General features: G+C 39.7%; 3 protein-coding genes and 1 long non-coding RNA gene across 10 annotated transcripts in view; 3 read left to right on the top strand and 1 right to left on the bottom strand.

The window, feature by feature from the left end:
- Positions 1 to 95: 95 nt before the first annotated feature.
- kif3cb (kinesin family member 3Cb) lies at positions 96 to 9,605 on the top strand. Its single transcript, XM_067613477.1, has 8 exons — positions 96 to 2,113; positions 2,196 to 2,297; positions 2,522 to 2,644; positions 2,995 to 3,113; positions 5,517 to 5,633; positions 6,367 to 6,481; positions 7,082 to 7,260; positions 8,383 to 9,605. Exons 1-8 carry the CDS (start codon positions 710 to 712, stop codon positions 8,531 to 8,533), a joined length of 2,310 nt encoding a protein of 769 aa, XP_067469578.1. The 5' UTR covers positions 96 to 709; the 3' UTR covers positions 8,534 to 9,605.
- Positions 4,555 to 11,064, bottom strand: LOC137199292 (uncharacterized). Its single transcript, XR_010931763.1, has 3 exons — positions 9,967 to 11,064; positions 7,157 to 7,257; positions 4,555 to 4,856 (listed from the first exon to the last, which is right to left on the bottom strand). It is a non-coding gene; the product is annotated as an uncharacterized lncRNA (long non-coding RNA).
- asxl2 (ASXL transcriptional regulator 2) lies at positions 9,673 to 25,080 on the top strand. 2 transcript variants are annotated; one of them, XM_067613474.1, is made up of 12 exons: positions 9,673 to 9,945; positions 11,918 to 12,000; positions 13,083 to 13,191; positions 13,455 to 13,596; positions 14,781 to 14,899; positions 16,046 to 16,166; positions 16,464 to 16,523; positions 16,906 to 17,066; positions 17,393 to 17,489; positions 17,615 to 17,720; positions 18,511 to 19,246; positions 20,420 to 25,080. In XM_067613474.1, the coding sequence occupies exons 1-12, from the start codon at positions 9,889 to 9,891 to the stop codon at positions 22,247 to 22,249; spliced, it is 3,621 nt and encodes a 1,206-aa protein (XP_067469575.1). In that variant the 5' UTR covers positions 9,673 to 9,888; the 3' UTR covers positions 22,250 to 25,080. The 2 variants fall into 2 exon arrangements, with proteins under 2 accessions (XP_067469575.1, XP_067469576.1); XM_067613475.1 differs by lacking the exons at positions 9,673 to 9,945; positions 11,918 to 12,000; positions 13,083 to 13,191; positions 13,455 to 13,596 and adding an exon at positions 13,882 to 14,038.
- Positions 25,081 to 25,798: 718 nt separating this feature from the next.
- dtnbb (dystrobrevin, beta b) overlaps positions 25,799 to 27,701 on the top strand; it is a 35,135-nt gene continuing 33,232 nt past the window's right edge. For all 6 annotated transcript variants that reach the window (XM_067615143.1, XM_067615142.1, XM_067615141.1 and 3 more), the window contains exon 1: positions 25,799 to 26,503. The gene's annotated coding sequence lies outside the window, so the exon portion shown is untranslated. The remainder of the gene's footprint in view (positions 26,504 to 27,701) is intronic.

The following is a 27,701-nucleotide window of genomic DNA, read 5'->3' as shown; positions in this document are numbered from 1 at the left end:
TGGTTTTTTTGTACTTTAACATTATTGATTTTATTGAGGGTGTAACGACACTGTAGCAGCAGCAGCAGCAGAAGAAGAATTAAAAAATATTTCCCAGCTGGCAAAAATCATCATTGATGAATGTCTACCAACAAGTGTATTTCTTTTTTTTTCTGTACATTAAAGACTTTATGGGCTGGTTTGGAGAATGATGTAAATGTGAAGTCGAAATAAAAATTTTGTTAATGAATCAAAAACCCACTTTTTTCCTTCTTTTTATGTACGTTCACTTGTTAGTTGGAGGATTATTTATCACTATTACACAATTAGACCATATCTGTGTACGACGAAAGGATTTGCTGAGACGTAATTCGTCGCGCAGGTCACATGTCTGGTTTCCATTGTCCGCAGAGCAGGCAGGGTGTGTACCGGCGGGGAGGCTGTGTGGGCTGGGCTGCCTGTTTTTTTCTCGCAGCATCCTTTTATACCGAGTGACATCGCTTCCTTTCTGGAGGATGCTCAGGGCGGAGGAGACGCTGCGTCCATCTGGCTGATGAAAAGCGGTTCAAACTGGCCCACATGAGGTGTGTCTGTCAGACTGACTGCTTTTACCAAATCATAGTGGGGCTGCTGCACCTGCATGGAGCGCTACATTGCGGACACCGCCCCAGATAATGGCTATGTAATGCGGTGAGGGTAGTTGCGTTTCTTTTTTTTTTTTCTAACCAAAATGTCTAAAACCAAACATTGCGAGGCGATCAGGGTGGTGGTCCGCTGCCGGCCGTTCAACAGGAGTGAGGGGATATGGGGGTGTGAGAACATTTTGGAGATTGATGACAAACTGGGGAAGATCACCATAAGGAACCCGAAGGCACCACCTGATGAGCCAATGAAAGTATTCACGTTTGATTCTGTCTACGGCTGGGATTCAAAACAAAGCGACATTTATGATGATGCGGTGAGACCTCTTGTGGAGTCCGTGCTGCAGGGCTTCAACGGGACCATTTTCGCCTACGGGCAAACGGGGACAGGTAAAACGTTCACCATGCAAGGGATTTCAAACGACCCAGAGAGGAGAGGCGTTATACCAAATTCATTTCAGCACATTTTCACACAGATAGCCAGAACTCAGAATCAGAAATACCTGGTGAGGTCATCATACCTTGAGATATACCAGGAGGAAATCAGAGATCTCCTGTGCAAAGATAACAACAAGAAACTGGAACTTAAAGAGAGTCCTGACTATGGGGTTTATGTAAAAGACCTGTCTTCAGTGGTCACAAAGAATGCCACTGAGATTGAACATGTGATGAACATAGGCAACCAGTCCAGGTCTGTGGGGTTCACAAACATGAACGAACGCAGCTCTCGTTCTCATGCAATATTTGTTGTAACCGTGGAGTGCAGTGAGGTAGGGCCAGATGGTGAGGACCACATCCGTGTGGGGAAGCTGAACATGGTTGACCTGGCAGGCAGTGAGCGCCAGAGCAAGACGGGCGCCAAAGGGAAGCGACTGAAGGAGGCAGCCAAAATCAACCTGTCCCTCTCGGCGTTGGGGAACGTCATTTCAGCCCTGGTGGATGGGAAGAGCACACACATCCCCTACAGAGACTCCAAACTGACCCGCTTGCTCCAGGACTCACTGGGTGGGAATGCAAAGACTGTCATGATAGCCACAGTGGGGCCATCGCACAAGAACCATGATGAATCCTTGGCCACGCTGAGGTACGCCAACAGGGCCAAGAACATAAAGAACAAGCCAAGGATTAATGAGGATCCCAAAGACGCCCTGCTGAGAGAGTTTCAGGAGGAAATTGCACGGCTGAAAGCCCAGCTGGAGGAGCGAGGGATGCTCGCTAAGGAGAGGAGGAGGAGAAGGAACAGCAAAAGACTGAGTAAAAGTTTGGCTGGTTTGGAGGAGGACATCTTCAAAGAGAGGGATGCAGATGTTTGGGAGGCTGTTGAGGAGGAGCAAGATATGAAACATTACACAAAAGACGGAGGTGACATCCCCAAAGTCTTTGCCTGCCAGGGAGGAAATGAGAAGTTGAAGCACCTGAATGAAAACAGAAAGAGTGTGGAGGACATGCAGTGGGATCAAGATGCACTGGAGAAGATCATTGAGAAATATAAGGTACTTGCACAGCACAGTGTCTGATAAATGAGATACTGGTGGAACAAAAGAAATTTGCATAATTATATGTCTTTGTTCACAGGCTATGGAGAGCAAATTGTTAGTTGGGGGAAAGACCATAATTGATCACACCAACGAACAACAGAAAATGCTGGAGCTGAAGAGGCAAGAGATTGCAGAGCAGGTAATAAGCATCTTATATAACCTATAATGATTAAAGTAATGTTTTTTTTTCATCATTACTTTGCAGAAAACACACTTTTCCACTCATGTTGATACTACTATAATTGTTGGCTTGTCTGAACTTTCACAGGAATATGTTTGAAAATTACCTTAATTTTTTTTTTTTTTTTATTGTACAGTTACTATTCAACCTTAACTGAGCTGAATGTTGTGTCTGATTCACAGATACGGCGAGAGAGAGAGATCCAGCAGCAGATGATGCTGCAGGAAGAGGAGACTTTGGAAATAAGAGACACGTTCTCCTCCCTGCAGCAGGAGGTGGAACTTAAGACAAAGAAACTGAATAGGGTAAAGATGACTCACCCGCTGACGCACACACAATGCTTTCATCACAAAAGAAATGATCCATTCTTTAAACCAATAAAACCACTTAATTTTATTTGCAATTGATTAATTAAGAATCCCTTTTTCAAGAGAGGAGAGGTAACACTAAACAGAACTCTTACTTTCTGGTGTTAATGAATTGTTCAGTTGCTAAATTGTTTCCAGTTGTGTACATAGCCTACATTAGAATTTTTTTGGTCTGCAAATTTAGCAAATTATTGGCTTCTCTAAATTTGGATTTAGGGTTTTATTGTGATTTTAGTGTAATAAAGCTTTAGTGACATCAGTAATTGGTATGTTCATGTTCTGTATAGGTTTATTCCAAACTACGGTTGGTGAAGCAGGAGATAACAGATGTCATCAACGAGCATATCATAACCAGACAGGAGCTTGAACAAACAATGAATGAGCTCACCAGAGAACTCAAGTACAAGTGAGTACCCATATTACTATATAAGCATATAAACTGTATGTCGTTTTTGTCAGTTGTGGTTTTTTTTCTTCTTATTTCAACATAATAATATAAATTGATCATTAATAGCTTTTGCACATATTCCTGTCCACATCTGGGCGTCGCTATCATGACATGTAGCTTTCAATTTCAGTTGCAATTTCATCCTTGTAGAAAAAGGCCGAGAAGTATTGAAAATATTGTTATAGTTATGTTGATCGGAATGAAGAGAGAGAAATGTATTATTTTATCATGGTAAGTTTGCCACAGTGCTATGCTCAAACCAGTCAGTTTATTAGAAAAGGATGAAACTTAAAGGAGCAGTGTGTCAGATTTAGTGGCATCTAGCAGTGATGTTGCAGATTGTAACAAACTGAAACCCCCTCCTATATTATTATTTTTAAAATAAAAAGGCTTCAGACCAGTTATCTTATGTTTCATATTGTATTTCAGTGGAATAAGGACAGCAGTGAATGGTTTGACACACAGCATACTAGTATATACAGTATACAAATTTGCACAAAAGTATCGTGATGGTATTGAAGCATATCATCCCAAGGCTTCAAAATCAACACTGTCATTCATCAAAACCTTTATTTTTCATCTTTTTTGTTCCATCTCGGTATAAAATTTAAATCCCTATGGACACTTTTGTCTGTCAAATCATGATTTTTTTTTCTCCAACCTTTGCCACCTTTGTTTCAAAAAAATCCAGTGAAAACCCTGATAAAGGGTCTAAGGTAATGATAACACAACAATTCTTATTTTCATGGGATTACACACTAATTAAACATACTTATGAATATTATACTCCATTTCTGCCGAGTCAGTTCCACCAGATGCCACTAAATCTTACACACTGGTCCTTTAACTCCTTTTTACTTGAATGCTACTGCATTAGACCTCATCATATTGCCACAAAAATCTTTTTCACAAATAATTCTGATACAAGTTTTAAGACAATAAGTTTGATATCGGGCATTATCTAATTGATAAAATATATGTAGTAAAATGTCAAGTGTAGTAAAAGCAGAAATGTAATTTGTGATTTCTTGTGCGTATTAATCTACTCTTTTCTTTATTTCTTTATTCTTCACTACATAATTGTGACAAAGCTTGACATATTGATGAAGCATGATGCTTCTTTATTTGAATGGTTTACAGTATATAATGATTTACCAAAACTATAACGCTCTTTTTGAAGTCCCCCTTATTTAGCATTTATTAGTGGTATACAAACATTTAACAAATGGTTTACAATACACTGTAAGGACATTTTTAAGTATTTATTAAGGTACAGTATTTGTCAGAACTTAAAACTCTCCCTATAAAGACAGATTTTATATTATTACAACTGTGTTTTACTATATTATCATTCATTCTGTTTATATACCAATATGGCAAATATGGGAACAGACACATCGGGAGTAAATTAAAGATATTTATTATAATAAGGTAAACAACTGAAGCAATAATTGCAAATATGGAGTGTATCAGTCAGTGACATCAGTAATGTAGGTGTGTACAATGAAGTGTAAGGTGTTGTGGAGGAAAAACAAAACTAGAATCAAATGAAAAACAAAAGCCTGCAGCTGCTGACTGGGATGAGTCAAGGTGAGAGATAGAGCCCAAACAACGCTGGGAGTTGGCCTTTCATCCTGTGGGAGCATTAGGCCCAGGTGCTCCGAATTTAGCTGGCTGCCACACCCACATGCTCCCAGATACCTTAATGGACACAAGAATATAACAATAACTCATTACCACACCAGCATCAATACACTTAAGGTAGGTTAGGCAGGAGCCGTCACATTGACAACTCATTTCTGCTAACAACTACATTATAGTGTGTTATAAACCATTCATTAATTGTTTATGTAGTGTTTATAAATGCTAAACACTACATGCCCATGCCCTCACATGCCCTTGCTTGTTCAGGTTTGCTGGATTTAGAGATGTCATCCACATAAATACAAGGCTGCTTGCTTTGATATGAAGCTTCCGTAATTTCATGTCTTTCTGGCTCAAACTGGTTATCAAGCGTAATATGAAGAATGTTGTGATCTATAAAATGTACACTGCAGAAAAAGCTAAATTGGTGGCACTGTTCAATAATCTGTATGTAGGTAATAACCTATAGATAAACATTAACATTACAAAAGAAAATATCAATTTTATAGATTTTTGCTCTTAAATATAAATCATATTATTCTGTAGAAATTTGAAAAGTGTTTTATTTTTCATTTATAGTGCCTTTCAAGTGGTTGGACACACCTTCCCATTCATTTGAATGAGAAAGCATGTCCAAACTTTATGTTGTTGTGGTTTTAATGGAATACTTTGGGTGACCCCAGCTAACACGTACTGTATTTGTGTTGCATATTCCAGATATCTCTTAATTGAGAATTTTATACCTCCTGAGGAAAAGAACAAGATCATGAATAGGCTGCACTTTGACAGTGAGGAGGATCAATGGAGACTCCAACCAGTCATCCCATCAGAGAGGTCAGTCATTAATTTTTATAACATATTATACAGAAGGTTGAAGAAAGAATGTAAACCTAAACTGAATCATATGGGGCATATACACATGCCTTACAGGGTGAAATGATTCACAGAAGCAGCATTCAGTTTCCTGAGTAAATTATGCTGCAATGCACCTGTAATGTGTAAGGTTTAAGGGATGTGAGTTTTGCTTTTTTACAACTGGGAAAACATTCACTCTACTGATGCTATTATAGTTCTTTTGACCCCCAGGAAGTCAAAAACAGAAGTTTAAAAAGACTAGACAGGCTGCAGGAAAGAGATATTATAGCGCTTAAATTGCAGAATTTTGTGATTATAGCATCATTCAAATTATTCTGATGACAGGTTTTGCATTGCTGCCAGTGTCTTTTTTGATGTTACCACTAGGAGTCGCCAAAGTCAGAATCTTTCCTACTCTTAGGGGCTTTAACAGATTTAGCAGACTCTTATTATATATATAGGACAATAAATAATGTATGCATTGCCTGTCCAAGACACAAATATCTTTTCATGATGGAGGTCATCAGCCTGGACTACTTAATATTTTTCTTTATCAAGACAGTTGGAAAGCTCAGTGAAATATGCCATAAAGGAGATAACGGGAGTGATTTTTCTGGTGGGAGTTGATCAGTCTACATCTAAACCGCTACACCAACTTTTGGGGGCATTTAACAGAATCCTAATCCTTCCTTTTCCCACGTCTTTATCGCAGTGCACCCACTCAGGTCAAGAGAAGGCCTCTCTCTGCGGTGGGATACAAGAGGCCAATCAGCCAATATGCACAGGCGGCTGTTGCCACGGCAACTGGGGCCCCATCCAGATACCAGGTCAGTGCTTGGACATTCATGGGGACAGTTAGCGGAAGTACAGCAGAGTCAGAGATGTGAAAATGTGGTCTTACAGACACTTACTCGCATGTTCACAGCCACCTTCTTTCGGGGATGTGTTGATGGTTGTAGCTATGGAAACCACTCACAGCTTTCACAGTTGCATCTTATGCTAGTGAATCATGAATGTAATGTTACAGAACGAAAACTGAAAATTCTTAAATAAAAGCCTGCTGTCAAATAATGGCTTAAATAATAGCAGGGGATGCGGCGTATTTGAACAAATAAAGACTGGACCTATACTACATTGATTCACATATATCTATAGTAATAGTATAATAATTGTAAGTCAACTCAGTCACTTCTGTATTTCCACAGCATTATTTCCAACCATACAATAATGTGGTCATGCTTTACTACCACTCTGTTGCTCCGAGTTTCTGTTTTTAAAAACTCAGATCGATCCTACTTTACCAGCAGATGTGTGTGTAACAACAGAAGCTTTCAAGGGAAGGGAAGTGGACTCTATACCTGAACTGATGTAGGGGTTTTAATGTGAAACAGTTATAACTGCAAGTTCACTACCATCTGTTCTTACAGGCCGAGAATATCATGCTGTTGGAGTTAGACATGTCTCCGCCAACCATGTTCACCTTGAACCTTAATGGCACTCACCTGGAGAGAGCCTTCTCTCCCAGGCTGATGCGAGATCTTCTGGTAAATGTTCCTGTCAGAGAGAGGGCCAGTGCATCATCACGGGTCAGGAAATCCCAATCCTGGTGAGAGAACATCTGAGGAGGGCAGATATCTTACATGGTTACAGATCTTGAAAAAGCCATTAAGTTTGGATTGGTCTGAACACTGCAAAAACAAACTTCTGTGAATAATTGTTATGATTTGTGTTGTGTAGCATGTAGTAGTGGCGTTATTTTAAAGGGAACTGCCTTTTCAAGTTATACCATTTTTGAGTCTCCAAAAATGTATTTTCATACCACACTGACATGTAAATAAACCATTAGCTGCCTAATGGTAGTAAATTACACTAAAAATGTCTGCTTTGGCTAATGTCAGTAAGGAAATTACACTATGGGCTAAAACATGACAATCACTGGTATAGGCATTAAAATGCCACAAATCAAAGTACCTGCTGAAACACTTATAGATATAGATATCAACAATCCCATTAAAGCCTGTACAGTAGATATATTCAGTGTTGGAATGTAACTAACATCTGTACAGTTACTTAAAAACTGGAGGTACTTGTACTGTACTTCAGTATTCCCATTTTATGCTACTTTGTACTTTAACTCCACCACATTTCAAAGGGAAATATTGTACTTTTTACTCCATTACATTTGTTTGCCATTTACAGTTACTAATTACTTTTTGGATTAATATTTTACATAAAATAATATATTTTAATATTCAAACATTTTCTGATGTTGTTTTAAATTTGTTATGCACTTTGAGCTGCATTAGTGTGTGAAAGCTACATAATTAAATGTATTATTATTACTACTACTATTATTATTATTATTATTATTATTATTATTATTATTATTATTATTATTATAAAAAACACATACACTTATATAATATGATGCAGCACTACTACTATGACTCTACCCAGTAGTACAAACAATATACTATAATAATATAACACACTAAAAGAAGCCAGTCTGCATAATGTGTATTTTTACTTTTGATACTTTTAAGTGCATTTTGCTGATAATACTTTTACTTAAGTAACATTTTGAAATCAGGACATTTACTCAAGTAAAGGATCTGAATACTTCCTGCACCTCTGGATATATTTTAGTGATTTTGTGATATGGAACAGTAAATATCAAATGTATTTCACCCAAAATTAAACATCAATTTATTTTTTTAATGGTCTGCAGGTATCAGCCAACACAAGCAGCATCTGTCCCATCGTCCTCGTCATCTACCACACTGACATCAGGATCCCAGAGCTTCTCTCAATGTCAGAGACAAAGACCATCCTCTGCTTCCTATCTTCCACTTGGGGATCTAGCTCAGGCTAGTCCCTGAGATGCATCAGTACAACTGTAAACAGAAGCTGGCCTTAGTTCCAGGTGGCACAAAAGACTCCAGACTGGCTAAGGGGCAACTGAGAGAGATGGCGGGGAAATCTTATGCCTTGATTTTAAATTGATTTTATCTTTTTTTTGAGAAAGAAACACTTCATTAAAGGTGCAGTGTGTAGAAATTAGTGGCATTTAGCGGAACGGGCTTGGCAGAAATGGAATATAATATTCATAAGTATGTTTTAATTAGTGTATAATCACCTGAAAATAGTAATTGTTGTGTTTTTGTTAGCTTAGAATGAGCCCTCTATATCTACAGAGGGAGCGGGTCCTCTTCCATGGAGCCCGCAGTGTTGCACTGCCATGTTTCTATAGTAGCCCAGAACAGACAAACCCAACACTGGGTCTAGAAAGGGCCTTTTGCGTTTTTTGCGGCCACCGTAGATTCTCCTACATGTTTGGAAGTGGAGAGGGAGGGTTATTCAGTTTGTTGCACTCTGCAACCTCACCACTAGATGCCACTATATCCTACACACTGCACCTTTAAGCACATATTTGATTTAACTGAAAAGACAAATATTCCCACATATATTTTCAATGAGCGCATGTCAAATGAATTCAGTGGTCAGTGGGGCTCTAAAGTGATTCTGATGACTGTTTGCTGGCTTGTTGCCTACCGTTGCTTGACTTACCCTGGCCTTAACAAATAGCACACTTCCATTTTCTATATCCCTATTTGACATTGACTGTAGTAATCATTTGGGAGATCTTTTCAGACCTTACTTTAAATTTCATTTAATTTGAATGTACTTTTTTTTTTTTTTAAGATAAAAGCCTGTAACATGTATCCAGTCTGAGGGTGATGGTGAAAAAAGCTGGGGCCATCCTGATTTAGCCTGTATTCTTGACGAATTGTTGCTTCAATTTCTTGCTAATGTAATTTGTGAGCCAAAAATGTGAAGAAAGCTTGCAGTGCTCTCTTGATTAGCTGCCTTATTTTTTTCATAGTTGTGAAATTGTGAGAACAAGTCCACTTGCTTACACATGCAAATAAACAAGACTAAAATGATCTTGAACTGCCTACTGTGTTTTCCCAAGGAACTGAGGTCACGTTGCAGTGTGCCTGCGAAACCGGCCATAATTGCTGTTGACAGCTATATAAATATATGTGGGGAAACTTTGGGAGTTTGAAATGACAGCTATAGGCTATATACAGTAAGATGACGTTTCCTTCGGGGTCACATGACTCTTTACAGTAAGTCCAACATGGCAGGCGGAGTGGATCTTACGCGGTAACTAAAGCAACATTTCAACTGAAACAGATAAAATTCAACACTACTCCGCGACAGGACATCCACGATGAGGGAAAGACAGAAGAAAAAGAAGGGGAGGACGTGGGCGGAAGCCGCCAAAACGGTATTATGTGTGATTTTATACCTGCCGTTTGTTGTGGTTGTTTTCCTTGAACGCTCCCACTTGTACAACTGTGTTTATGAGTTCATGACCTGCTGCTGGAGGAGACGAAATGTTGCGTGAGGCCTGTTAACGGTTAGACATTTGGAAAGATCGCTGTCATTAGCTGCCTTAGCTTTCTGCATCTGTCACCGTACAGCGAAATGAATGTGTGGTGTGGTGTGTGTGTGCACCAAAGCATGTTTCCAAAACCCTTCTGCGTGTTGTCTGTAGACTGTACGGGTGACATATCTCTCACGATTTTGAAGTTAACTAAACCGTGAGGTAATCGCGTCAGTGCTGCGCGCTAGCCTGACTAGCATGCTAGCTCCTGCTAACGCAACTCAGTTCGTCAACAAGTTTGTTTGATAACATTTGCAAAATAAAACACAATGAAATATGAAGTGTCCGTATAACCTCACTGTACCTACATCACCTTGGCTTCATTATAGTTGACCAAGCTAGCGTTATTCTATTGCATGCCAACGTTTTTGGCGAGATATCATCATGAGTACTGTAATGAATGTAGCTAGCAGTATGGCTAGCTGTCTAGCTTAGCATGCTAATGATATATAACTGTCAACAACTATTTCATAATTAAAGCATAAGGCTATTGCTCTTGTGGACACATATTAACTGTCCAGTGAAGAATTAAATTTAGTTATTTAACGTATAATAACTCATTTTCTGACATAACTTAGCTAACTTAACTCCATAGATGATAGGTAGTCATAATGTTAGTTTGTAAACATCCATAAACTTCTGATTTAGTGGGATGCCTAATGTATTACACTACAGTGATATATCAGCAGCTGTCACAAAAAATATGAAAAGGAGGAAGAGAAACATAAATGCAACATCGTGTGCCAAACACCAGATGTTAATGATGGGGTGAAGGTTTCTCTTAAGGACGGGTTCACAATTTTTCAAGTCTGTCTTAAAACACTTGTCAGGTGCCCAAATGAACATTGAAACATGTTTTTCTTGCTGTAATCATTTCTCCTGTCCATACTGGCCATCAGAAGATCCCTTCATAATGCATTTACAATGCAAGTGATGGGGGCTGAAATCCACAGTCCTACTTCTGTGCAAAAAAACATTTAAAAGTTTATTTAAACCTAATATGAAGCTTCAGTTGTCCAAATGAATCAAATCAAGTAGATATATTTCACCGTTACAGCCTCTTTAGTGCCAAAGTCCCTCTTTTTGTTACTATATTTCCACCACAGCTAAACAGGGAAACACTGGCCGAGGGAATTTGATGTTAAAAAGACTAAATGTTGCAGGTATTCACTTGATATGACTAACTCAGACTGCTGAAGCCTCATATAAGCTTCAGATAAACTTTTTAATACATTTTTGCACGAAATGACTGTGGACACACTGTGGATTTTGTCCCCCATTACTTACAACTTACTTGAAAGTGCATTTGAAGGGGATCTTTTAATAGCCAGTATGAACAGGAGTTCATATGGGCACCTGACTGTTGTTTTAAGACAGACTTGAAAAATTGTAAACCTAATCAATGTGAATGTTACTGGACCATGACATTATTTCAATAACATGTCTGGATTTTAGCTAATGTTGTTTGTGAGTGTCGCCGCATTCCCTCTGCATGTCTCAACATATGGCAGTGTTTCCCAGCCATATGTAAAAGTTATAAGTTAGTAGTTTAACATGTGTTATTTACTATCAGCGTGATCCTGTAAGTGGATTAACATCATCATGGCAGAAGAGCTGAATCTAATACACTCAGAAAGCCGGTATCATGCTGTGCGAGTGCACGGTCAAGGGAATTGAGGCTTTGTGGAAACTTGTCAGAAAGCTTCAGTATGTGAAATCTCAGGCTCCAGTTGAAATAGCCTTGAGACCACACCATATTATATTTACTAAACAGTAGTATGCTAACGTGTGTTTGTTGTTTTCATTATTGTAGGTTTTGGAGAAATACCCTAATACGCCTATGAGCCATAAAGAAATCTTGCAGGTGATCCAAAGAGAAAGGCTTAAGGAAATAAGGTAATCATTTTCCTGGCGTCTTAGTAGCTTTTCTCCAGTAAAAGCCCCTCAGTCAGGAGATATATTGTCATGAAAGAGCACTGCAGCTTTCTCTCTCTCTGTTATTGATTACTCATGTCGTGTTCACATAGTCGCAGTTATTTTACTCAATTTCTAATTGTTTGATTTCTTTTTGTTTCATTGTCACTGTTCTCATCCAGAAGGTAAGAACAAGCTAGCCCCCCCACCCCACCCCTTACCTTAACAAACTCACTGCAATGCCACTTTGATTGGTTTTACTTTTTGCATGTTATTAACAATAACATGTCCTAGGCTCAGTTGCATAAAGACCCAGTGTCTCATTTACTGTAGCTATCTATAGCCACCTGTTGCATAAAAACACAGTTATATTTTTCCAGTATGATTAAATATGTGATGTTCTAATAAAATAAAGCAGGAAAGCTGATGGCGATGGTTTTACTTTATGGATTCATCAATTTAGTATATATACATGACATCAACTAAAGAAAGAAACAGGGGTAAACATTTAGTTAGATACATTATCTGGCAGATTTTAGCCAGGTATTTGTAAGCCTAACTAGTGCGATTTACTAAATGAATAACAGATGTTACATTTTTCTCTACCTCATTGCATTTTTTGCTGAACATTTTGCTCCTTAAATACAAAAAAACCCCATTTAGGTTTAATATGTACTTCTGGATACTCTCTTTCTGCTGAGGTATTATTGTGCACTCTTAACTACCTTGCGTTTGTTTTGCAAGTGTTTGTACTAGACATGATTTTTATGCAACAGATGTAGTGATGTCAGACCAGTTTAATCTGAGAATATCAGTCCCTGACAATGATTAGATTAGTCTTGAACCAGTTTTATGCAACTGATTGCTTTTAAAGCGTAGAATAAATTGCCTCACAACTGCACTAATGTGAATCTGAACTGAACTCACACGTTTCCTCCTGATGCATGATAGCGATTTCTCCCCAGATATCAGACCAGCCTTTTACCCTCCTTGCGTCTTTCTCCCAGCTGTCTTAGTTTATTGGGGAACAGATGTGTAATTTGCGTTTTTCTCTAATGATTCAGCGGAACCTCGCCGTTGGCATGTCTGAATGCAATGCTGCACACAAACTCTCGCGGCGAGGAGGGGATCTTCTACAAAGTTCCAGGCAGAATGGGAGTTTACACATTGAAGGTTAGTCAGACACAAAACAGCTTTCACTACTCTGCCCGTAAAAGACCAAAGATGGTGCGTGACTGGGCCAGCCGTGACGTACAAAATGCTTCACACGCATTGTTTTTTGTAATTCCAACCATTTCTACTGCATGTTTACTATGGAGACCAAGAAATATGCTAATCTTAATATGTTTAGCATCCCGAAGCTCTGTATGGATTCAATTAGTGTGGTTTCTGTCAAATAAAAATAATGCTCTGTATGTACTCTGTATTATATGTAGAAGGACATCTCAGATGTGGCAAAGGAGCTGTCTGAGGAGGACTCTGAGGAGAGTAGTGACAATCTCTCTGACTCCCGAAGCACAGAAAACAACAGCAGTGCTATCACACAAGAGGGCAGGAGAGGAAGATGGATGCGAAGAGGTACTGGATCATAAATTACAGTGTGTATATTACTGCAGAAAGTACAGTTGCTTTTTTTTTTTTTTTTTGAGAAAGCAGCTTTGTTTTCAGGCTTTGTGGTATCAAAGACGAAGGGCTTCTTTTCTTGTCACAGTATTCAATAATCATTTAGGTAGAATCGACGTGCAGCTCTCCATCAACGGTTGCTTTAATAGATCATAAACGTACGAGCGGTAGAAACATCCCATGTTCATCAGCTGCTTTAAGCTGATTGGTTGCCTAGCTATGTTATGACCATGACAGTTAACGCCCCTTCTCAGCCGTTGTTACAGGAAGCAAGCTGAAGTAGAAGTAGACGAGGCAAGTTGAGGGAAAGTGGCTCCAGTACAGACATAAATTACACCGTCTCATCACAAAATAATTCCTGGGATACACTGAACGTCAAACATGATGATAGAAAAAGGTGGGTTTTATCTTTTAAACGAACACGCTGCGTCCGTATCGTCTTCTATTAATTGTCGGCAGAGAGGCTGCATGGTGGTTACAACGATTCCTTGCTCTTTCGTCTGTCTGCGGAGTCAAATCATTGTTTTACTGTGAATCGCACATCTGATTGTACCTGATTGCGGTGCAACTTCGAGAGAATGAGCTTTTTTTTTTTCATCAAGCACCAATTATTCTGTTTTTCTCAGTCTGTTCTCTCACTGACTTTCATTATTTCTTTCTGCCACTTGAATATTTTTAAGTGACTGTTTAACAGGAAACTGTATTTTCTCAGTATGACCCGTGACCACTTCCTCATTATGCACAAGTTGGAAACTGTCAAGCAAATAACCTTGGTCTGCAGCTTAGTGGAAGGACTCCAATATTATTTTGTTTTTGAACTAATTGATGCAAAGAACCACAAAGTCAAATGCAAATTAAGCTGCATTAAAAAAAGAAACATGTGGATTACTACGCTATGTAGAAAAGGTGCTTTATCAAAAATAGACTGCAGAAAGGTTGTTCTAAGAAATCTTCCTATTGAGATGTTCAACCTTATTCTTTTCTTTTTTTTTTTTTTTTAAAGGTAATGTAATCTGCTTCTTTGTGCACAGTAGTGGTTTCAGTTTCATCAAAACAAAAGCATGATGTGATAAAGTCTATACACCACCCTCAGGAAGTGGATTTTGTAACATCTGTGTTGTGCTTTTGTATTTTCATAGTTCCCTCCAAGTTGCAATCGCAGCCGTCGTCTCCGCAGCCTCGATGCTCTTCGCCTTCTGTCCCCACCAGTAAGCTCATCTCTCCCTCGCAGAAACACAGCAAGAAAGCTTTGAAACAGGTACCGATGTGTTCTGTATTTCTTATTTATATATATATATTTTTATTTTAAGTTTATTAGTGGCATATATATATTTGTTTTTCACAAAAGCACTCTCAGATGTTTCATGAGTTCCTGCCACACCCTCATACTCATATACACCCACACACAAATCCTTGCAATACATGCTTGTCAAGTATATTGTTTTCATTTGTTATTTGTATTTTTTCAATCACTGCACATCTCAGACATTTCACAAGTTCCTGCCACACCCTCATACTCACATAGACCCACGCAAATCCCTCTAATACATGTTTTTTATTTAAGTATGCTAATGCTTTACAGATCTGTTCTGTTCTGAGTCCTGTAACAGCTAAGGTCAATGCGACAGATGTTTTTGTGGGGTTTTGTAGCATATTTTGATTTCTTCCATTGTAAATGCATACTCAGTTTTCTGCAGATTTCTCTACATTCATCTAAACTTTTTTACTCGCACTTTTTCATCAAACGTATAAACACACAATCAACGTTGTTTTGTATTTTCAGCAGACGCTCATCATCCTTCCATTTTCTGTGGGTTAAACATCTTGTGCTGATTATTTAAATACAATGAGGTGTCAGGGAAAAATGCCTATAGCTGGTTTTACAGTATTAATGTTCTCATAATCTAGCCGTTCAACATTTTCCTATTGGCTGCTTTGTGCCTTTTGTGTTCTATTTAATTAGATTTCACTTGATTGCACAGATTGTAATTCACTCCATCTGTGCTGGTGTAGCGTTTTCAGCTCTCTAAGAACAATTTGTATTCATTTATTGGGCGAAAGCAACACTACAAGATGGCGTTTTGGCTAAAATATTAGTGCTGTAGAGAGATCCATTATGTATTTTCCCTCTGTGATTTTCTATATATTTCATGTCTTGGATTGCTTCTTTAATCTGTTGATGTTGTGTTTGTGAGGTGATTGACAGATATATGAGACAGAGATGATTAATGGTTGTGTTGCGCAAACTATGTTTCATTGCTTTATTGCTATTTAGCTGTTATTTAACCAGGCGAGTGGCCCTAGGGAGAGTAGTTAGAGGCAAACAGAGGGTTACACACATTCACACTTTCTTTTTCTCATACTTCTGGCTATTTGTTCCACCCTTATTTTTGCTCATTTTTAGGCCTTGAAGCAGCAGCAACAGAGAAACCAGCGCCGGCAAGGGGGAATGCCAGCAACCTCCAGTCCCAGACTGCTTCTGAAGACCATCAAAGATATGGCTGACAACATTACTACCAAGACAGGTAGGTGGTAGCTATTATATTAACAAATATAGTATAGATTTAAATTAGTAAATGCACACCGTGCTTTGTCAATGTTTACTACACAGTTTTACACACAGTTTTGAACATAAATGATGCAGTTCTTAGGTCTGTTCCTGGTATTACAGGTTTCATAACTAGACAACAAAAGGAATTGTATCATTATCCAAACATGAGTCATATAATTGGCAGCACCAGTGCGGAAACTGAAACAATCAGATCACTGTCCTACAATTTCTCAGAATATTTCCCCCTGCTCCTCCTCCTCTGTCTAAACAGACCTCTGCCACCCGGTTGTACCCAGGAAAGTTTCTCAGAGGTCAGGTCGCATTAGTGCAGGTAAGTCTGATATCCATCTAGTTGTTAGGAAATCTTAAAGACACAGTGAAATAAATACATTTTTCTAACTTAAATCCTGTTCATTGTTTAGTTATCTTTTATTATAAGCCAGATATATGTCCAAAAAACGTTTCTGACATAATGAGTATAGGATAGTAAAATCCCTGTTTTCTCTTCCTGTAAAACATTTTTGACTTATCTCGAATACAAATGTATCTACTTTTAATCCAAAGTCTAGGAACAAGTGAAATGATCCCTCATTAGCAGAATAAAAATGTTAAGAAGTAAAACAGTTTATGTGAGATTTCAGTTGCAACATAAGTGTTTTATTTATTGCTGGTTCTGTCTTGGCTTGCATCTATTTCCTGTTTTTGTTTTGCAGGGCAACTGAAACGTACCAAGTGTAAAATAGACGTGGAGACACCAGACTCTATTTTGGTTAACACCAACCTGCGGGCAATCATCAACAAGCACACCCTCTCTGTCCTTCCCCCAGACTGCCAACAGAGGCTGCTCAAACTTTTGCCAGAAGTTGACCGGCAGGTGGCTCTAAAATTAAGCATACTTTTTTATACTTATTTTGCATTATCTTGCACTAAATGTAGAGAATGTGATATTATTTCATGTCATTTAACATCTCTCCTGTCCGCTGTCATCATATCTTTAACTGTCTTGTAAAACAGTTTGGAAATATTCTCTACACATATATATTTATATATTTCAGGAAAAACACAAAGTTAACTGCTGTAAAGCATTCATCTACTGCATGTTATCTAATTCTAGATATTCACATATAAGAAGAGGAAGTCAATGTGCTGATGCAGTGATTGTGATGATATTAGTCATAACATTGTGCCTCCTCTCCCCAGGCATGCATGGACGGCCTTCTGAAGGTCACTAGTTCTGCCTTAAACAATGAGTTTTTCACATCAGCGGCACAGTCATGGAAGGAGAGACTGGCTGAGGGTCAGTACAACCACATCTAACTGATAATAACAGCATTCAGTTCACATTAAAAGAAAAATTATGTCACCAAGGTTTAGTGTGACTGCACAGAACAAGTATAATGGGATTTTTTTTTTTCTTTACAGGAGAATTCACTCCGGAGTTGCAGTTACGAATGCGTCAAGAAATTGAGAAAGAAAAGAAAGTTGAGCACTGGAAGGAGGCCTTCTTTGAGAACTATTTTGGTGAAAAGTAGGTTGTCCTTCATGATTGAAAGTTTGTTTTTGCCACAGAATATTTTTCTTTAAGTCATTAACAGTATTTAATATCTTATTGCAGTATTACAGTGTTAAAAGGATTATTGAAAGTCAATCAAATAAGATTCCCAGTAGGATTTTAACACAACCCTATCTCACATTACTGAAGTAGATGAACGCCTGGTATGATTTCTTTTGGAAATGGTCATAAAATGCGTCCCATCGTGTTGAAATGCATTGCATCCTACCACGTCATGATGTATTGCATAAAGGCGAGGCAAAATCAAACCGCATTGATCTGCTGGCTGCTTAAAAATGTATCTAGATGACGAGGATCATTGATTGTGTATCAAGATGCCAGCGGGTGAAATGCAAGCGACTGCAGGGATGATTACCATGTTTTGCCTTATCTCATACTTCATACATTACATGGCCACTCATAAGAAGAGTGGTGGAATATTTTTCATTCATTTCAATAAAAATATGCAGTTTAATTAGAATTTATATAAAATCTGCCAAAAGTAACGCAGATGAAGGGGATCTGAGGAACTAATCTGTAATAACAAAAACTGCACTTGTGCCATTTTTTTCTGTAATCTATAAAACAATACAAGTAACTAAAGTATTGCTTTTGTTTGTTTTCATTTGTAGTGATGCTCAAAGCCAAACTTTAAGTATATTCCTAACAATTCCTGTAAAAGCTCAGTACTCTATAAATCTCTGTGTCCCAGTGATTTGGGGATTTATTTTTTTGTCCTCCTACCTTCTTCTTTCTCTCTGAACAGTTCTGGGCTCAGCTATGAAGAATCCAAAGAGCTGACAAGGGCTGATCTGAATCAGGAGTCTGCCAGGCCCCAGTCCCGTCCTCATCAGACAGGACCTGCCACTCAAGCAACGGAGGAAACCAAGGACAGCCGCCAGACTGATGGTGCCACTACCGCTGTTGTGAAAGACACAAAGCCAACACGGCCATCGTCACAGGAGCCTCTGAAGGTGCAGCCCGCTCAGAAGGACTCTCTCTTCACCACAGAGCCCATGAAGACTCGGCGCTCACAGTACGCAGAAGATCGTAAGTTGAACACAACCGCTCAGTCTGGGCCAACGCCTGCAGTGAAAACGCCAGAGGTTGAGAGACGAACAGAACGGGCCACAGCGTGTGGACTGCCTGAAACTGAGCACAGAGAGGAAGTGAAGGAGGAGAAAACTGAACTCCCCCTGTCGCCCGTCAAGAAGAGCCCTCCACCAAAAGCCAGCCCAGAGTTAAAAGAGGATCAGCCGGCGTCTGTGGTTACGCCTGCTGAGGAGAGTGAAGAGGTCATCCCTGAGCCCAGAGGCTCCTCAGAGACACTGAAAAGAAAGTCTCCTAGCGAGACCGATGTTGAATTGACACCAGAGAAAAGGCCCCGTATCTCCTCAGTTTCCTCAGTATCCTCAGTCTCCTCTGTATCTCCTCCAGCATCATCCATATCCAGCCCTGCTACACCTACTCCAGCAACAAATCAGAGAGTTCCACCACTCAAGGTAGGAGTGCGTTTGTGAAGTCTTTGAAGGCATACTCCACCGAAAATCTGTCTTTTTAGTTTAAAAAAAAAAAAAAAAAGCACCACCTGTAGGCTTAAAAGAAAATTTTGAAGCTGGCTCCTTTTGTGGAGGACAGCAGCTGTAGTCAGTATGGATTCACAGCAGTTACAATGGACTCCAGTGGAAACCCCCCAAAAAACAAATCAAAGAACGTGTCAGAATTTATTACAACATCCATAGAAACCTGTCAAAAGACTCCTGCTGCATAATTCACTTCTTTGCTGTCGATCTTTATGCTCAATATGTTCCAAAGGCCCTGCCCACACCTGGCATTTAAGTGCATCTTGGGTGATCTGATCACAAGTGTGTGAATGCACCCAAAACGCATTTAGGACGCATTGAGATTCGATTGCTCAGACCACATTCGGAGGTGGTCTGGGCAACATATGGCCAAGTTCTTTTAGCAGTGTGTACACGAAGGTGTCCTGGGCCACACTGAAGGGCTGCCCGCTCAGCTGACGTCCCCTGCGTAAGCAGAAGTATGTGATCATTTGCGCACCGATGGCGTCATATCAAAGTACGAAACAAGAAGAAGAAGCCACAACAACAAGCAAAATGGATTCTTGTGGATGGAGTACATACGAAACACGCTGTCTTATTTCTGTTTGGGCTGAAGAGTTTTGATTTTGCCCGTGTGCCAAGGTCTTTGCAAACTTCTTCTTTTAATTTCCGCAGACTAGGCATGGAAAGCGCATCGTCTCCCACCGGTTAAAAACAACAACGCAGTTGGTCTTTGTAAACGGAAATGATGTACATGTTCATTATTTGCATGTGGAGCGGGATCCGATCTCAAGTGGTGACTCGAGACGCATGTGGCGACACCTTCTAATGCCGGGTGTGAACTGATGTACTTAGAGCTGTCCACTTGCGATCGGATCACCCAAGACACATGTTAATACCAGGTGTGAACAGGGCCCAACAGGCTTTGCTAGTAATTCACTAAATTTACTACTTCTGGCAGGGCTGTTGTTTGGATGTGACAGCACAACATGGAAGTAGTGTATTTCATTAAGAGAAACGTTTGACTTTAATTTGCATTATGGACGTTTCTCCTTTACTTAAATATGCATGTCTAAAATAATTCTTTAACATCACTTTCTTGTCACTTTGCAGATCCCAGTGTCAAGAATTCTTCCTGTTCCTGTGTCACCAAGCCAAGTCTCACCCAGGACACCCCTCCCTGCCCCTCTCAGCAGCCCTGGTCGCACTGGTGCTCGCACTTTGGCTGACATCAAAGCCAAAGCTCAGCTCGCCCGAGCACAGCGAGCAGCGGCTGCCGCAGTATCATCTGCTTCTAAGGGAGCCGTGTCAGGCCCAGGGCCAGGTGGAGGTAGTGCTGAGCAGACACAACCATCTCCAAGCCCCAGCCCAACATCCCCACAGGCATCAACAAGGTTACCAGTCAACACCAGCAGCAGCAGCAGTCAGACCAGTGCACTTTCCCACCCGCTGGACTCTTTTGGTCAGCAAAGTCCAAGTCTGTCTCAGACCTTTTTCTCAAGCAAGACTGATGACAAACAGAGAGGTAATTCTGTTGAAACTGTCACTTCAGGGCTCCATAACATTCAAAAGAGTTCAGACTCATCATCACAACTCATTCCTTCATCTGTGCATGCTATGAAGGGGCAGGAAAACCCATCACCTGCTGGATCATCAACCAGGACCAGTTCCTGTATCCCTGCAAACAACCCGCTGGTCACTCAGCTTCTGCAGGGAAAAGAGGTTCCCTTAGAGCAGATCCTCCCAAAACCTCTGGCCAAGGTGGAAGTGAAGATGTCAAACGTACCCTCGGGTAATAAGGGGAAGACGTCACGCTCGGCCACTGCTGCTGGTGGTGGTGCTGAGCATAAGCCTGATAAGCAGATGTCCCACCAGTTCAATACAGCAGGACGGGTTTTCTCTGAATACGCAAGACATCACAGGGAACTTCCTGATAAAGAGACTCAGGAGCAGATTTTACAGGCTCTAATGCAGAGGAAAGTCCAGCAGAGCCAGCCTTATGCAGGTCTGGGGCCTCATCCGCCTCAGTACGAAGCCCATCAGATAATGCATGCAGAGGAGCATCAGGACCGACCCAGGATTTCTGTAGGATTTTTGGGTCGTAAGAGGATGCCCAGGCCTGCCATGACTGGACATTATCTGCTCAATGTGTCCACATACGGCCGAGGGTCAGAGAGCAAGAGACTGCATCAGTCTGCCATCCCAAACACATCTGTGTCCAGTTTAAAAAGGGAAAGCACAGAAGGAGAGGAGGCGGCGGCTAAAGAGGAGGTTTCTGGTGTTAAAACGGAGCAGCAGGGATACTCCATAACCAAGTCTGATGAAGCGGGGAGCGTTCAGCATTGCTCCAACGTAAAGACTGAGCCTGGATCAGAGGACAGTGCAGCTGGTGCCGACAACAACATCACCAGCGCGACAGCCAAAGACACCAGCCCTTTTTCTCAGTCACACCAAAGGCACCTCGAACTCCGCAATAGTAATCAAGGAAATTCCGAGCCATATATTTCCCAAATGGACCCCAGTCACCAGCGGCCGTCTGCCTTTCAAACCCAGAGAACGCTCGATAATCAGGAACCCGTGGTAGCGTCATGCTACAGTGGCACTATCAGCATGTCTGTACCTCACACTTTGAACCACAGCACTGCAGGCACCGCCTCTTCCACGTCCTCGTCAGAGGCCGACAGCGGTGGCGTCCACGGGAGCGTCATGTCTTTCTCCGTGACTGTCACCACCATACCAGCCGGTCACTCGTTAGACCACGGTAACCAGAGCGAGCCCTCACCCGAGCAGTCATTCATAGAGGGCTCCAACATGGAGGAGGTCCAGTCTAAATGCTACTGCCGACTGAAGGCGATGATCATGTGCAAAGGATGTGGAGCCTTTTGCCATGACGACTGCATCGGCCCCTCGAAACTGTGCGTCTCGTGTTTAGTGGTACGATGATATGAAATTAATAACTAGAAGATATTGTGGTTTGATTTGTATTGAATCAAGGCACGAAGCAGAAGCAGGTCATTCAGAATCAATTACAAAATCATTGCTGGGGTAAAGCACATTAGCCACGCTCCATACAACAACAAAAAAAAAAAAAAAACCAGCATGTGGTCGCTGTTGGAAAGGCAAGGATTTACACTGGATGGTCTTTTGTTTCACCAACATCTAAGAAAAGTTGTTTTGTGCAATTTTTTGGTAGAAATGTCAGTTTTCAATCAAATCAGTAGTCTGTCAGATGTGTGACGAATATAAAAAATCTGGCAATGTTTGCACTTGGTTAGGATTAGTGTGATATATTTTTTTAAATATATATTTGTGTAGTTTTTAAAAAAAAAAAAAAAAAAGGAGGGAAAAATGAATGTTGATATTTTTGTAGAACATAATGACTGTTGTGTTTTAGACTGACACTTTTTATTATTGGGCCTAATCAGTTATGGTTTAAAGGCAAAAAAAGGGCGCTAATGATAATCATTTGGTTGTAGAGTACCTCCTATTTGGCATTTATGCACGCATGGCAGGGAAGTGCAACTTACAGTAACTATTTTATATAAAACTGTACATTTATTACTGAACACACTCAGATTTAAGAACTAGAAAGAACATGTATAGTTTTAGAAAGAGAATATAAAAGGAGTTTTGAATGATACTTTATAAAAAAAATCAACTCATGAGGATTGCACGTCACATGATTTTTCTTTTTTTTTTTTTTGGACTAACAGTTACAGGTGGAAGCACTTGAAAATCACCTGGATATAAGGTAGTAACTGTGTACAGCACTTAAATTCAAACATAGGGGACAAAAAAAGAATCATTTATATATAAAAAATGCCTATATGTTCCTTTTGACGACAGAAAATCGAGATCTTTTCCATTTCAGGTCAAGGTCTAGAGTCACTTCCTACTGTTTAAACCAGCATTTTCTCCCCCAAAAAGCCGGTTTTGTAGATATTGTCTCCCTTGAAGTGGGTTTTCTTATGCTTGTATGTCTGTATAGGTAGAGTAAATATCAGCAGCAGTGGCAAACAGTAAAAAAAACAAAAAACACTCAAGGCATGGGGAGAAAATGAAGATAATTGTTTTGTTTATTTCACTGTAAATATTTGTTCATTCATGGTATATGCATAGATGTAGAAATTTATTTTATTTTATTCATGCAGCACATCTTGCTCGAGCATATCCAGCGGTTTATTTACAAAATATTTTTCACTGTGGAAAAAAAAAGAAAAAAAAAAAAATGGAAAAGAACAGTAAAACGCTAAATGCTTCAGCATGCCGTGCTGAATCAGTGTAAATCATAAGATGATTCAGCATAGCACGCTTCCAGTTTTACAAAAATGATTTGGAGGTACAATATGACACACCGATTAACAGGCTGCTGTAACACTTCACATTAAAAAGGCTGTTTTCCAGAGAATTTGGAGACTCATCCTCCATAATAATGTATTGTAAGCATTAAATAATACTGTATCCTGTTTATTTAATACACAGTAATCTACGTGCGTGACGTACAAGGATGAACACTGTTGTTGTTGTTGTTTTCATGACATTAGCAGAGTATTAATGCTTACTTTACCACATATTAACATGCAAAAAAAAAAAAAAAGGCCAGTGTGAAGTGTCACCTCAGCAGGCTTTTCGAGTGTTCGTGCTTATTGCAACTAAAGACGCATCAGTTACGTTTTGAAATTTCCTGAAGGTGCAAAGTAGGCCTATGTTTTATAGCGATTATTTCCAAGGTAATATGCCAAAGTCTCCTTAAGAAAACAAAATAATCAGATCTTGTTTTTAATGTCTGACTAGTTAATCAAAGTAATATATTTTAATTAATATATTTTAATATAAAAAAAAAATTCTATTTGCTAATTGTTTTTGAAAATCAACAGGGTATTTACTCTAATAATATATTGGCTGTCCGTTTTTTCCTATAATTTTGTTTAGACTGGACAGACCACCGTACAGAGAATAACTTTTGTAACTCAAATTGCCCAGGTATCTGATGTTCTGTATGGCCCAGGTTTTTCAATGGATCCGTTGGTCTATATTTTTCCATAGAGATGTTGTCTAATATGTGTATCCATTTAGCTGTCTACATTCGTGTCATTACCTAAGGTCAGTGGATTATTCCACTTCCATTTTTAAATGTACTTGTTATTAAATTGGGGAATTATGTCTTGTGGAAAATTGGTTTTAAGATTGTAGGGCTAGAATTTGGAGAGATTTCCACATGCTTAGCATAGTTATTTCACTAAAACTGGTTTGCCAGGATTTGATTCTGTTAACACAAATTTAATTTATCCCCCCGCCCCCATAAATATTGAAATAGTCTTATTTGGTTGATTGTGATGATAGGATGCTGTGTTTACTCATGTAGAGTTGGGGACTGGACTGCGCTGCACACAAAAAAAAAACAAAAAAAAAATTAACAAAAACATTCAATCACAACCCTAAAAGGCAGCTGAAATCTTTGTTAATAAGGACTGAAACATGAGTCAGGCAGCAGTCCCCGCTGTGTTTCCTCTCACTGAAGTTAGCTGTTGTGTGTGTGTGCATTTAGAAGAGCACTTCATATAGCATTGGCTGGGGTAAAAGTGTCATGGGCAATCACCACCGTTTTTAAAAATGTCACGTTTGTCACTAGGTGATTTGTTTTTAATATGTCTGTGTCATCTTGTCTCCATTTCAACTCCAAGTGAATGTAATATAGTAATCAGCACTTGTAAACAAAGTGTATTTTATCAAAAGTTATAGACTATTATGAATAAATAATGAAAGGAAATGTATTCTGTGTGATTTCTGTTTTTACTCATAGCAGATTAAAGGGACTCTTGAAGTTCAGCTTTCTCTCTGGAGGGAGGTTTCAAAAGTTTGAAACAAATAACCTGAATGATGTCATCGGGGTTTCCTGTTCTTGGATTGACATGAAACTGACATCACAACTAGTAAAGAAGCCATTCACGGTCCAGTACGCAGCTTTAATGTGTGTGATGGGGAAAGTTAAAGTTTGCAGTGCACATACTCTGAGAAGTAGGAAACATCTTGTGTCCAATAGTTAAACTTTCGAGACATAAAATATTTGCATATTCATAGATACTGGAGTTTTGGGTAAGGGAGAAGGAATAAATGTCATCTTAAGAATTTATAATGAGGTACTTGATTGTTTTTGTGGGAAAACCACATCAGACAAATTATTTGTATATGTTTTAAAAGATGTCTGGAGGGGATCTTTAGATTTCTAGAATTTACAAACTGGAGGTGTGGAATTTGAGAGAAGTGGGTGTTTTAGGAGGCTGGGATGGTCTGATGATGAAAAATGCTAAATTGAGTTGCTAAATGTTGGATCCAGTGTTTTTTGGAGATTTGAAGTCAAGATATATTGGCTGCTGCTGCATAAATTTTGAACATTAGAGCTGCAACAATTAGTCAATTTACAGGAAAATAATTGACTAGTATTTTGATAATCGATTAATCGTTGTGAGTCGTTGTGAGGTTTTTAAGAACAAAATACGCTCATCCTTTGTTTCCAGATTCTTAAACATTATATAATTTCTGGTTCATTGAGTTTTCAATAATTCTTTAGTCTTCTAAAAATAAATATCTTTGAGTTATAAACTGTTGGTCGGGACAAAACATTTGAGGATGGGGCAACTTGGGGCTTTGGCAAACAGTGATGGACGTTTTTCTCCTTTTACTGACATTTTATAAACCAAAAAAAAGAATCGATTAATCTGGAAATTAATCGCCAGATTAATCAATAATGTTGCAGCCCTATTGTCCATACTGTTCATAATCCGTCTCTTGTGAACTAAACTGCTGTAGTGCCCCTTTAAACGAAATTTAATCAGTATTTCTTGTATCATCTCCAGTCTATTATACTGAGGATCATAATTCAGAGCAGCAGCAGCAGCAATAGTAGTAGTGCGCCTTTAACCAGCGTGCGTGCGCACATGCGTAAAGTGTAGTAGGTGGTCGCGCATGGCATCTCCGTGCCTGCTTGCGCTCTGCCGTCCTCTGCCGCTGGGTCGCTGATGATGCCGAGCGGAGCGGGGCGCTCGTACATCTCTATGTGCGGCTACAACCGCAGTTCCCAAGATTGAAGTCGAATGAAACGGGAGAGGAGCTCGAAATACGATGATGGATGGTCCGAACCGTTTCTCATCGCTCGGACAGCTGTAACGTCGGCGGACAAGCGTGGATTCATCAAAGGTGAGAGTGCGGCTGTGAATCACGGAGGAAATATCCTCCTTATTCACCCCGGACCACTTATCCTCCCCATCTGATGCTGCTGCTGCTGCTGCTGCTGCCGATGATGATGATGATGATGATGCTCTAAACGCAACCTGCGTGATTTTCCTCCGGTAAAGGCCAGCTCTCTGCTCTGCCTCTCACTCGGCTGTCGATACACCAGTGAGAATAATAATAATTTAAAAAAAAAAAAAGATGCAGGATTGCCATTGTTTCATATCCAAAAAATGATGGACATCACGACACACCATTCACAATGGAAAAAATAAGGTAAATAGGCAGTTAAATCAGCAATATGGCTGCGTTTTGTGCGGTTCCGTCGCTTCAGAAGTAAATTTTAAGTGTTGCACTGTGAGAATTGAGGCTCGCAGAAACAGAGGAGTGAATGATATCAGCGGAAGGGAGATACTGCAGTAACCGAGTCCTTATGTTGACTCGCGTCAAAGGATGTTGTCATTACCTCGAAGCTGAAGGTGCGGTTACAGTAAAAATGCACCTTTACGGGCCTTTACTCATTATTAAACAGTCTTACTGTAACACACATCAGAACTATTGTGTGCTTGAGATCATTTATGTGCAAATGAGTGATTACAGTGTTACAACAGAGCTTTACCTCAGTCATATCACTGATTCTGCTCTGTGCCTTTGAATGTGCTCCGGTCTGTGAATTCATTTTGTCATGAATTATTGAGGATTTGCCTCTTTTTCCTTCATCTTACATAAAATACTCAACTTGTATCACAAACTGTCATTTGCTGTCATGCAATGCTCACAGTTTTTTTGTTTTTTTTTCTGCCAATGCAAGGCCCCGAGTTGCCTACTCATGAATTTCTGCAGTTACTTCATAGGCTGAATATTTACAATGAACCATTGTGTTATTTTGCTGACATGTGTCTGTTGGGTCTCCCACTGCACAGCAAATGTTTTCTAGCCTTTTTCCCCAAAGTGCAGCGGTGCTTCTCTGACATATCACCCCTAAAAAATAAAAAAAAAAAGACAAATACAGTTTGTGTTGCTTCATTTAGGACCCAATTTAAGATGTAATTGGGCTCACCAAGTGTCTCCAAGTGCAGTTGTGGTTAAAGTGAACCTTTAATCCTGACTGGGGTTGGTGTGATGATTTTGCTGTTGAACTTCAAAGAACCACAATACTTTTTCA

This window comes from Thunnus thynnus, chromosome 16, assembly GCF_963924715.1.
Source record: "Thunnus thynnus chromosome 16, fThuThy2.1, whole genome shotgun sequence".
Classification (NCBI taxonomy): domain Eukaryota; kingdom Metazoa; phylum Chordata; class Actinopteri; order Scombriformes; family Scombridae; genus Thunnus; species Thunnus thynnus.
This window is presented reverse-complemented; position numbering and strand designations above follow the sequence as displayed.